We start from the raw sequence: 12,340 nt of genomic DNA, 5'->3' as shown, positions 1-12,340 counted from the left end.
AGAAAAGATGTAATCCTGGATGAGGGAAAGTTTATGTCATGCAGTGGTGTGTTACAGTTTTAGGCTTTTATGTCCACATTCAGTACCACTCCATATACTTAGCTTCAAAGTGACCAGATGTTTCTGGGTGGCCACATGACATCGTTATTATTTTATATTCCAAGCCCAGTTTTGAAGCGAGGTTTGGATCACTTTTACTGATGTGTTTCATTGATCTGCTCCGGTATTGATGCCTAAAATCTTGACTGAAGTTTGAGTATCGTCAGATCAAATGTCTTCTGGGGAGATGTTTAATAGTCAAACAGCACAAAGATGGAGCTGTTTGACCACATTGGAAGAGTTGCAACTATTGTTTCAAATCTAAAAAAAACAAAACAAACAAAAAAAAAAAACACATGGATGTTCAAAATGTGGCATGGGGACCATTTTGTGGCTCTTGGGATGATTTTCTGCGGCCCCTGACTGCAATTAAAAAAAATCTGCAGCAAATAAATCATTGCAGATAAAAGAAAAGAAAATCTACTAGCACGTCCAACTTGACTACTCTGGTAATTACTGACAACGTGTTTGGCTTTCATTGTAATTTCATAATAACTATAAAATTACAAACTTTAAGAATTTATTAGAATTATTATTATTTATGTTCTTAAAAAAAAAAAATCCAAATTACGGCACCGAATTCTTTCAGGTGAACAATTTGCAAAACCGTGTTGCAAAACGTTTTACACCACTGAAATAGATGATTGGACCAGTTTGGTGTCCCAGCAGGACATTGATCACAAATACACACAGGTACTGATTTATATAAAAAAACAAACAAACAAAAAAAACAGTCACAAACTGGAATGAAAACACTAAAAATCAAAAGGAAAATACTGGAAGACTGTTTGAAAACCAAGATTACAAGAAAGTCTGGTTCCTGTTGCTGTCAAATATAGCAAGACAATAAGTCTTTCGTTTTGCACTACAGGATGAAGTGCATTGACTTTTATGTTTAATAGTTTACAGGTGCTTCATCTAAAACAATCACTTGCTGTGTTGGATTTGGTTGCTGTGTGTTACGTTAAAAAACATCAATGTAGTTGATTTTGGTTTATTTTATACTCTAGTTCCCAACTAATGTCTTCTCAAGACGCTTCAGATGATCCAATTTATACTCATAAATCTGTACATAACACAATCAGTCCACCATCTAAACAGATTATAGGCAAATTGCATTCTCTAATAAAACCATGCAAGTCACACACCGACCAATCCCTCCTCCAAAACAAGTGAGTGGCAACAGCGGAAAGGAACATCTCCCTTTCACAGGGCAATCTGTGCTTTTGTTTTTACACAAACAGAATATTAATTTTTCCACGATAAACAACATGGCAAGGCATTGTTTTTTTCCTCGAGCTTGGTTTGCATCTAGGATATTAAAAGTTGTTTTGAAACATCTAACCAGAACAACCATTTTAATGCACTTTTATGACTTAAAGTCGCCTGTTCCACATAAACTCAGCCACTTTATAATCTTTACAAAGTTTATAATCTTTACCTTCTTTGGAGAAGTACTGTCGCAGCAGCTGCTCCTGTGCGCCAGCAGAGAGAGAAAGTATGTTAATAGCCGCTGCGTCCGTCATGGCTCCTCCGAACCCCTTGATCCTCTGATACTTCTGGTAGGGAACAATCGTCAGCCTGAGACCTGGGAAGAAGGAAGCTCATTAAGGAAAAGCAATGATGTCCCAATATCCCAGAGCTCATCCTCTTTACCTGCTCCAGTGCTGTTGACCCGGACTTGACCCTGGCCTGGCTCCATCCTGCTGCCTGCCATGCTGCTCAGGTAGGTGGAGTACTGACCCAGAGGTGGCAGGCTGACCGGGCCAACACCGTCACAGTAGGTGGAATTACACTCACACACCACAGAGTCATGGCCGAAGTTTCTGGCAACACATCTATTGATTCCTACGAGAGGACAAACATCACTGCTGCACATAAAAACAATAGGAGGGAATATTTGTGTTTTTGGTTTGGGTGTTACCTGCGCAAAGGGTCACATCTGCCGCGCAGACAACAAGAGTTACGACAAGAACTGATGGCAGCAGCAGCACCATTTTACCTGGAGGCGAATAAAATAATAAGGATCTGAAACTTTAGCAACATAACTTGAGCTCACTCAGCTCAACAAAAAAAAAAAACACCTCACAGTGCTGTCGTTCAGATCTATTTATAAACGATCAAATCACCTCAAGGAGAAGCTGGAAGAAAGTCTGATCTGTCCTGTAGGTGAAACTCAGGTGACAACACTCCTCCGTCAATCTGTTGTTGTCTCATTACGGAACTTCCGGATCAGTTTTGTGATCACCGTTTGGCACTGGTCACGTGAATTTTAAAGCGATCACGTGAACAGCGTAGCAGTAATTTGTACCTGCAGCCAGAGGGCGCTCTACCGTCAAAGCGGGGATTTAGGGAGTAAAACAGAGAACGTGTTGTTTTCAGAGCTGATGAATAGCATGAAATGTATCTGCCATTATTCCTTAAATTGAACGCAGTCCATTTCAGAAAAGTAGAATCGGGAAGAAAATACTTTGAAAGTGGCAAAAACACTACAAAACAAATAAAGCAGGTTAGGCAGAGTAAGATGGACTGAGGTAGAAGCAATCACAATTCAACAATTCATAAAAATGAACAAAACTGGTAAAAGAGCATATTTGTGAATAGATGAGAATCAAATAAATAGAATATCCACATTTCATCCATCCACTGAAGAATATTTATCGAAGATTGTTGCAGTGCAAATGTGCGGGAGGGAAATCCAGACATTCCTCTTGCCTGAGACACCGTCCTGCTCATTCTGGGGAATTTCAAGGGGTTCCCAGAGCAGAAGGTCTGTCTGGGAAACACGTTTGTCTGAGACTGCTTTCCTGCTGCAGGACCTGGACGACTTCACTTCATTGATGGAATCATGAACTCTGCTCTCTAGCCGAACATCTTGAAAAACAATATCTGGCCATCAGTTTGCAGCTTGAGTTCAGGAGGACTTAGGTTTGCAGCACAACAGCACATCTTTCATCTTACGCAATAAAAAGAAGGCTTTCAGAGTGGTTTCAGTGAAAGGCTGGACCTAAACCTGCTTAAATGTTTCAGGATGGTGGTTCATGTTCAAAATCCTACAATGTGAATAAAACAGTCATAAAATAAGGGTGGGTCAAAGTTTATCCACAGTTGTTGCTGCCAAGCTATTAGGCTTAGGAGTATTTAATTTCCAGTAGTGTTAAACATGGATGATATAACTTTGTGTCAAACAAGACCATGACCCAAGTTCTTCCACACTTGCTCTATTTTCAAATTGTAAAAGTGTTTGCTAGGATAATGATATTCTTAAAGATAAAAAAAACAAACAGTTTTTCTTATTAATGTTTTATTATGAAAGCAACAAAGTAGTATAATTTACAGCATGATACACACCACAGAGATATACGTTTGCATGTTTCTGATGCAGTGGCATTGTTATCACGAAATGTTTCTGTGACTTCTTCACAAGTGGCCGCAGAGTCTTTCGAACATGGATGGATTCATGTTACACAAAAAAATGAGTTCTTTCTTCCCTTCTTCTGTTCGGCCTGATGGGAAAGCAAACATGGTCAGAAAACTTTGGTTACGTTTCATTCTTAAAAATCACACAACTGCAGAGTGACAGGACCATAACTCACTCTGTGGGTGCTGCAGCCAGTTCCGGTCCATGTAGTAAAGGTAACAGCTCTCAAACTCCTTCTCGCTGTAGTTGGGCACCGAGACGGGGATGAACGGATCCATGCTGTCAAAGCCTCTCTATGAGGACAACACAGACAGGTTGTTAAAGAACCCAATGAGAAATCGGTTGTCTACACATTTAAAGCCGTAGTTTTAATTAATATCCTGAAGTATGCACCAATTCAGTGCAATTTTTTCAATAAATTTACATGTAAAAAGTAAAGTCAGAAACTGACGACTGCTTCAGGCACTTCAGGAGAGAAGAGGAACGAAGTGAATGATAAATGTATTCAAATATGCATTAATGTGATGGGGCAAAAAATAAAAAAGCTAAAGTCAAGCCCACACAGTCAAGGGTGAAGTAAATAATACATATTATATTCATATAATGCTAATGTTTTTCATTAGGTGGGTTACGTGATCGCACTTTAAATCTTGTAATTTATGCCTCTCGGCGGAAGAAGAGGCATTTATCAGTCCTCGGATGAACTGATTTCCTGGTGTGCAGTCGCGCAACAAATATACTAGTAATTAGTTCAAAACGGCTTAATGAAGTCACATGCTAAAGTGCTGCAGTGTCGAAAAGACTAATGCGAGTCATTATTTGCTTTACTCTCCCTTTTCACTGGAAAAACAACACCTCTGTGCTGTACTACAAGAAAATAAAAAGCCATTTTCTTTGCAAAAACAGCAACTTAAACAGTTCAATGGGCAGTTTCCTGCCAAACAGTCAGAATATGATCCTCTGAGGATAAATGTAATATTAAGAGAAGTACATTGTAGCAGACATATCTGCATAAGGGGTTGTTTAAAACTGAGAACAGTCTAGAGACAATCTTTAATAAGCATAAATCTTTACATCCCAACCAGGGGAACTCATCAAACTTTAATGTACTCCTGGGAGGTTTTATGTGATAAATGCACACAACGCAATTATAGTTATAGGCTGCAGAAGAGTGCAAACTGAGGCAGATGTTCCCATTTCAGGAGAGCAACAACCATAAACATGCAGCCTGAGCTACGCTGGCAAACCTTGATTCAAAGCATATTCATGTTTCAAAACGTTCAGAGTTCAATCGGATCTAGAATCTGTCAAGACTTGAAAACCGAAGCTCCAAGATGCTCTCCATCCAGTCTAACAGAACTTAAACTATTTTTTTTGCAAAGAATCGACAAAGATGTCAGTGTTTAGATGTGGAAAGCTGAGATAAACACAGTACACTCGACTTGCAGTTGTAACAGTAGAAAAAGATGGTTGTGTGTAAGGCGTTGGCTGAAAGGGAATGGATGTATGGCACACTTTTCGAATTTCTGCAAGCAAAAAATTTCTCATTTTTGGTACACTTCAGTTAGGCTCTACGTTGGCTGGCCTAGCACATGAAAACTCAAAGCATTTTTTTTAAAAATATGGAAAGAGTGACGGGTTGTGACTACGGCAAGGCAGTAAATTTAACTAAGCACTGAACAACTCTGGGTGTCTTTAAAACGGCTCAAGATATAAAACTGAGACTACCCTAAGAATCTTTTTATCTTTTAAAAAACCCATATAGATGAGGTTTGTCACTAATTGAAGTGATTTCCTTGATGCTACGGTTGCTGCGTCTTTACCCACTTAGACGTCTTTTTTTGATGTACATTAGCCTAAACTGAGCAGCAGAGCTGAATCATCTCCGGCTCTCTGAGGAGCAGCTGATCAAACATCAAGATGAAACAGAATATTCTCTTACCTCTCCGAGAAGATCTTGAGGCAAGTGGGCGGATTTTGGACTGTAGAGAGAGCCCGTCTGAGACAGAGTGGTAATGACGGCGCCGCCGCTCTGAGACAAGACGGTAAATGTCAACAACAGGTTTCTGAAACGGCATTTTGAGGCTTTAACTGTTGTGTCCCTCCTCACCCAGTCGTTCTTCATCAGCTTTCTCAGGTTATAAACCAAAGTGAGCTCCTCTGGATCCACCTGAGGAAAATTAGTACACATAAGATTTTCTGTTTGTGGAAAAAGAAAGAAAGAAAGACAATAAAAAACAGAGGACACAGCATGATGGATGAGTTTTGTCTTACGGCGGTCTTATCCCCCGTCTTGATGGTGGATCTTCCCCACAGGGCGTTCACGCCGTCCACAGCCACGGCCAGGCGGAAGTCTGCTCTCGGTTGGCCGCTTTGCAGCCTGAGCTCCTTCATCACCGCTCCCACCACGTCGCTGCTGCTCTTTATTCGCGATATGCCCTGCAGCAAAGCAAATAGGCTCAGATGAAAAATGCGATGTTGTGAAAAGGCAGAAAAATATTAAAAACAAAACATTATGGTAAAGAGCAGATGGATTTAGGGGGCGGCGGGGGTTTATACACAATGCAATCCATTTTAAGCCTCAAGTTTTTATCAGATAAAGGGAAAAAAAAAACAGGAAGTATTTGACAGATTAATAGAAAATCAAATCAAATAATGCAACAGAGAGATGCTTATCAGTATTTCCTCTAATCATGTTAGCATCCTGCACAGCAGCCTCCAAAAACACCAACACTGACAAGTCGGACCCTGATGGATGCAATAAATCTCCCTAAGCTGAAATGTGACAGACAAAAAGTGAGGGTTTTGCAGCTGCACATAAATCCTCGGCTCCTTTCTGTCCTCATCAATGCGGGAGGTACAACAACATTGTGCTGATCTATCACCCTGCTCGGCTCATTGGCTAGAGATCACCGGTGGAGGTGGAGAGATGAAACTTTAAAGACTCCTGAAGGAGAGTTAACTCGAGTGGAAATAAAGCAGAGATCATGAGAGAGAGAGAGACAGAGATAGAAATAGAGAGAGAGAGAAAGAGAGAGAGAGGACGCATTGTTAATGAAAAACACTGGACTTAGAGGAGGATAAAGGACTGACCTGATCCACCAGCTCTCCGAGTGAACTTCCCGCCTCGGTGGACTCCCTCTTCGTCCACACGTACCGTTCCTTTAGTTTTATCTGAGAACAAAAAAAGTTGCAAACATACAATTTTTTTGTACATCAACTTTGAGATGTAAGTGTCTCTCTTTATCAAGACTAAAGACCCTCTGCAGAAATCTCTGCAGCACATTCAAAAAAAAGCCCAGTTCAAAACTATTGGTACCTCTTAGGACTAATGAGATTTTCATTTCACAAACAGGAATCTTAACACATTTTTTGGGGGGATTTTACTGATAGACCAACACACAGCAGCAAATAATATAACTGCTTTGTTCCATGATGCTCATTGGTCACTTATGTCCTCTAACAAACCTCTGAGGCTTTCTCAGAACATCTGCATTTACTGAAGTTAAATTATACACTCAGAGAGGAATTGATGGTAATGGGCTTTATTTAGGAACACTGAATTAAAGAGGGAGCTGAATACAGTTCGCCACCACAGTTTTCAGTACAAGATCTCAGTAAAACACTGAATAAATAAAAGTAGAACGGCTTTTTTAAAACTAAAATATTACACAGCGGGTGTCTTTAGCAGCTGCAAGCACAAAAAAAATTCTAATAATGGGAAAAAATAGGATCTAATTCCAGCCTTTCATAACTCTACCATCGAGGTGAATGAGTAAGTTTTAATGTTACCTTTGAAAGAAAAGGTTCGTTGGTGATTTTGAAGTTGCGTAGCCACGTGGTGGCTTGTAGCGGCTGATCAAAGCGAGACGACTTATAGGACGACGGCAGCAGCTCCTTACAGTTCTTCACCCACAGGTGGGCTGTATGAGAAAGAGGAGGAGGAGGAGGGTTTTACTCTCTCTGGCATTCAGATAAACACTTGTGGGATTTGTGTTCGTCTTACCATCAGGAACGTGAAGCACCAGCCATCCCTGTGTGTAGCAGAAGTGGAGCGTGTGACAAAGAGACATTGTTTTCCCAGTCCCCTTCAGCCCGTCTGAGCCCCCAGATAAGGACGACAACAGACGTTTTATTCAGGCTCGAGAGGCAAAAGAACTTTTGTTTACCTCTGCAGTCGGTGCGGCTTAGCGCTTTGAAGGATACAGAGCACATATCTCAGGGCAGGCTGGCTGTAGTCGGCTTTTTTAAGGTAAGAGATGACCTCCAGGGCCGGCTGCCGCACCATGATGCAGGCCTCATTGAACGTCTTCATCTAGAAATGATACAGCGCGGCTTACAACCAGGTTGACTGTGCAGGACGTCGATTAAAGCTTCAGAGAAGAACCTGCCTGTTGTTGATAGCGCCAAGGGAGGCTGTCGGGAAACAGAGGCCGGACATGCGCAGAAGACAGGGTGTAGAACTGTCCCACATGTTTGTCTGAGTGGCAAGCCTGGAGGGTCAGAGAGAGGGACGGAGATGGGTCACTCAGATTGATCGCATCTGGGCATCTTTCACAACAAAGTGCAAAACTTCAAAAGTACACATTAAAAATCTCATCGATATCAGATGAAAAAAAAATACTCTGTTACACTGGTACGACAAACTGTTATTAGTTTATTACAAGTATTTCAACGTAAGTAAGTAGAATCTGTCAATACAAGGAACAGTTGAAAAAAGGAAATTAACTCAAGGCCACTCATGTAAAGGTACGGGGTTTCGGATGGACAAACTGACAAACTGGGACAGGAACAGAGTCCTATAATCAAAATGAATCTGATCACAAAACAGCTTTACTTTAAATTTGATTTCTAATTTCTAAATGTACTTGTCAATTCAAGCCACAAGTCTTATAGAAGAAACTAAAATAAATTAGGGCAGAAAAAATAATATGCATTTATCTTTTCATAGAGGCGAGTGTAACAGAGGGCGATTAAAAAGTAAAAACTGGTTTTATGTTTTATGCTTGAACACTAGTTGTAACTAAAATGTTTTCTCTGAAATGATTTTATTACAGATGCAATTGGAAACCTTCAAAGCAACTTCAGGGTTTGTAATAACCTCAGACCATCTCATTTTAACAATTTCTACTTTTTATATGTATTTATTTATACACCAATTGTTAAAAAAAATTAAATAAAATAAATAGTACTTGGCTTATCACCAAGCATAAAAGTAATAGAGGAAATATGCAAAAAGCTCCTCAGCAAGGAGAAAATCTTTTTGATTGCTGTAACGTCTAATGACAATTTGTTTCCAATCATCCTTCAGAAGGATAGCAAAACCTTCTGACATGCCAAATGTAAATAAAACGGACACTTTTTTCACATTGCTTTATCTTTTGAGAGATGCTTGCCTCCTTATCAGTCAGAATCAAACTTCTTGGTTGAATGTAAATAAAGTTACGCATAAATCTAACTGTATATACATATTTAGGAATATATGCACAAAGTATTGCATAACAACAGGCCTTCATGTTTAAAGGCACAGTGATTGTGAGAAATCTTAAAAACAGACTATAAATAGATCACAGTTTTTTGGTGAATATGAGTGATTATCTGAAATAAAAACATCATCTCAAATTCTAGTGTTTCAACTATTTTATACATCGGCTTTTTTTAAGAGGCACACTCAGTGGTGGTTTCATCCAATTACTTAAGAAGTACAGATAATTAAACATGTGGCGTGCTTTTTGCACACTTGAAAACTGAAAAATTGAAGTTTATGCTTTCACTTTGCAGCAGTTTACAAACACTGAAGAACATAAAAACATATACAGTCTAATAACCTTAAATATAAAAATAAAGGAGCTAGTGGATCTGTTTAGAAGAAACATGAACATATGCCCTTATGCTTATTTTTAAAATAAACATAAATGGAAATTTGGATTCTTAACCGAACCACTTGATTCCCGTTACATAAAAAAAAAAATAAAAAAATCTTACTGGGTCTTTTTCCTGTGTTCTGAAGACTGATAGAGACTCTGGTTCTGGCTCCACAGCCACAGCTTCCTGCTGCTGGACATATCCACTGCTATGAAGACTCCTGACATGCGTCACCTGCAACACAGCAGCGAAATACAGTAAAATATCTTTACCTCTCAGTTTAACACCTCAAATGTGGTTTTAAAAACATGGAGAATGAGTTAGATCAGTTATTAACCCATAAATATTACTCTCACCGTTGGCCGCAGCCTGAAAGCCAGTCTGTGAAGGGACATGATCTGAAACACGCCAAGGAAAAGTTACCACTTTTGTATTTTAAAGCTTTAAAACATTTAAAGGTTTCAGTCGAGTCATGTAACCTTTGCATAAACACACAGCTAACAGCTAGCAGCAGCAGCGCCGTGAAGGCAAACACTAACCGAGCTGTGAGGCCTCTGAAGCTACTCACCGGCGGCTCACTTCCACAGATATTTACGCTGGGAGTTTATCTGCTGACTTCATCTACCAACAAAACGAGCCGGAGACGAGGACGAGGGAAGAAAAACACCACACAGCTCGGCAAAAGTCAATGTGCTAGATCTGTCACGGACAACGCCATCATGAACTCCAGGACGTGACGTAGGACAGTCATTGGCCAATCAGATCACACAAGCTTTCTCCTCAAAGATGGGAAATGTAGTTTTTTGGACTTTAGCACATTTTGTTTCTAAACGTTGTTACGCATGTCTGGCACCGAGTTTAAAGAGTAACCTTTTTGAGATATCGTGTTTTTCATATACTTCAAGTTACTTTATTTTATATCTTTGCACCAGCGTGTCTTCTCTGTGTGCATCTTATTTATCTTCTTTGGTTATATTGAATGTGTTGACAGTAGTTTTGTTCATTGCCAAGTTCATTGATGACTTGATAACAATTGAAATTAAGTCTTTCTGATAAATGACTATCAAACCTCTCTATCCACTCTGTGGGGGGATTTTGGCCCAACTTAAAAAGTTGCTTTAATGCACTCACATTGGAAGGTGTTCCAGCACGACTAACCTGTTTAAGGTCATGCACAAAATCTCTATCAGATTTTAATACAGACTTTGACTAGGCCATTAATTCCAACACTTTCACCTGAGTGTTCTTTAGATCTTTGTGCTTTTGAATAGCACATGTGTACTTGACCTAAGATCACAAGCTGATTTATAGTTTATGTTCAAGATTTTCTTCTGAAGAGCATAAAGTCTTGAACAATCCATTCATTGACTAAAGGATAAATTGGTTAATCATTTGCAGCAGGTTTTTAACAGACCATTACACTGCTGCTACCATGTTTGACTGAATATGATGTCCTTTATTATAAAATACTGCTTTAGTTTTACACTAAATGTAATTACTGAAAGTTCACCTTTTGGGGATCATCAAGATGTCTGCTGGGAATAGTGAGACCAGTTTTTCCCTCACCAGTGGTTCCCTCCTTGGAAAGTGTCCTATGGATGCTATTTTTGCCCAGTCTCTCTTGTTTTGAAACCACAATCTAAGATGTTTTACTTGGATTTTATGACACAGACTTTGTGAAGACTTTATATAATCAAATTTGAAGTGGCCGGGTCAAATTATGGACTTAAATTCAATTGAGATGATGTGACATGATCTTAAATGGCCAGCTTATTTTCATTTAAAGAAGAGTGGGACAAAATTGCTCCATGGAGACGTAAAAACACATTGCCAGGCATCAAAGTTGAATGTTACCACCAACGGTGTCCTTATTAATTTTCTTCATAGGCTCATGTTGTTTTTGGTCATTTTACTCTCTAAATCAATAAAATCAGAGTTTGAAAACGCTGTGCATTTTTAAAAAAAAGATATCTTTAGCCAACATTCAAATTTTTTTCTATCTGATTAAGACAAAAGAAATCTTTAAGGGTGCAAATACGATAAAATCTTACTCCCCATTAGGCCTTGTTTGTCTCAGTCCCAGTAGCTTTAAACTTTTATACTACAGATCTGAGTAAATTCAGGGCAGAATTTAACTATTTTCTGTCTTACAAAGTTCAAAATGCACTGCCTCAAGATTATGCTATCTTGTTTTTCCCATTTTGAATATGGTGGCTGAGAGAAATTGGCTGCTGTGTGTGTTATGTTTTTATTCTCATTAAATCATCTCAAATTAAAGCAAGAAATGTAATGAAAATTGCAGTCTTGATATTCCACTACTGCAATAAAAATTTATTATTTTGACAATTTTGACACATTTATTTGACGAGGCATATCAATGAACTTGACACACACTCTGTGGACCTAAACCGTTCTGATTTTGAACCTCTGATTGGCAACAAAACAAAGATAACAATATAATGTATATTATAACTCCTATTATCGTCAAATGCATTATGCTTGAAATAAAATATGTTATCCATGGATGAGTGATAGAGGGAGATCGCTTGCTTTTTGTTTCTTTGTTTAACTAATGCATAATAAGCAGTCCTCACTTTAACTTTTTAATAAATGCTCATATCCTGTTTGCCTCTCCCAGCAGTGTACGAGCTGAACCCCCAATCTCACATGACGCACTCTGCAACTTCTGAGCTGCTCCCCACCAGAAGAGGAGAAAAACACCCTGACAGCAGCTCACTTCTGCCAAGTCGTCGCCATTTTATTAAGAGACTAAATAGCCTTCCTCTGATCACCTGTTATGAACTGCAACGAGATCCTGGGCTCACTTCGCCGTTTTATCTCCTCCTCTGGCCACATGAAAATGGCCACGCAGTTGCATTCCCGCACATCCAACCGCACACGCACATATGCACTAGAGAGCTGCAGCCTTCAGCCCGTCCCCCTCCTCCACCTCCT

At 39.4% G+C, this 12,340-nt stretch overlaps 2 protein-coding genes across 4 annotated transcripts in view; both read right to left on the bottom strand.

Moving 5' to 3' along the window:
• The window catches only part of gba1 (glucosylceramidase beta 1), a 12,175-nt gene extending 9,826 nt beyond the window's left edge, over window positions 1-2,349 (bottom strand). Inside the window, exons 1-4 of the mRNA XM_008431764.2 lie at window positions 2,229-2,349; window positions 2,024-2,101; window positions 1,756-1,947; window positions 1,541-1,687 (exon numbers count right to left, since the gene is read on the bottom strand). Coding sequence (XP_008429986.1) covers window positions 1,541-1,687; window positions 1,756-1,947; window positions 2,024-2,096 — 412 coding nt within the window. The 5' untranslated portion in view covers window positions 2,097-2,101; window positions 2,229-2,349. The remainder of the gene's footprint in view (window positions 1-1,540; window positions 1,688-1,755; window positions 1,948-2,023; window positions 2,102-2,228) is intronic.
• A 1,034-nt stretch (window positions 2,350-3,383) lies between these two features.
• On the bottom strand, window positions 3,384-12,286 carry dap3 (death associated protein 3). Of its 3 annotated transcripts, none has more exons than XM_017309574.1 (13): window positions 12,178-12,286; window positions 9,742-9,783; window positions 9,506-9,619; window positions 7,912-8,013; window positions 7,727-7,835; window positions 7,527-7,619; window positions 7,313-7,443; window positions 6,614-6,694; window positions 5,795-5,959; window positions 5,631-5,690; window positions 5,463-5,552; window positions 3,696-3,813; window positions 3,384-3,605 (listed from the first exon to the last, which is right to left on the bottom strand). In XM_017309574.1, exons 2-13 carry the CDS (start codon window positions 9,778-9,780, stop codon window positions 3,520-3,522), a joined length of 1,188 nt encoding a protein of 395 aa, XP_017165063.1. In that variant the 5' UTR covers window positions 9,781-9,783; window positions 12,178-12,286; the 3' UTR covers window positions 3,384-3,519. The 3 variants fall into 3 exon arrangements, with proteins under 3 accessions (XP_017165063.1, XP_008429985.1, XP_008429984.1); XM_008431763.2 differs by lacking the exon at window positions 12,178-12,286 and adding an exon at window positions 9,925-10,132; XM_008431762.2 differs by lacking the exon at window positions 12,178-12,286 and adding an exon at window positions 9,954-10,132.
• Window positions 12,287-12,340: the final 54 nt, after the last annotated feature.

The sequence above is a fragment of the Poecilia reticulata genome, linkage group LG16, assembly GCF_000633615.1.
Source record: "Poecilia reticulata strain Guanapo linkage group LG16, Guppy_female_1.0+MT, whole genome shotgun sequence".
Lineage (NCBI taxonomy): Eukaryota > Metazoa > Chordata > Actinopteri > Cyprinodontiformes > Poeciliidae > Poecilia > Poecilia reticulata.
The sequence above is the reverse complement of the archived record's forward strand: the minus strand, read 5'-3'. Positions and strand labels throughout refer to the sequence as shown.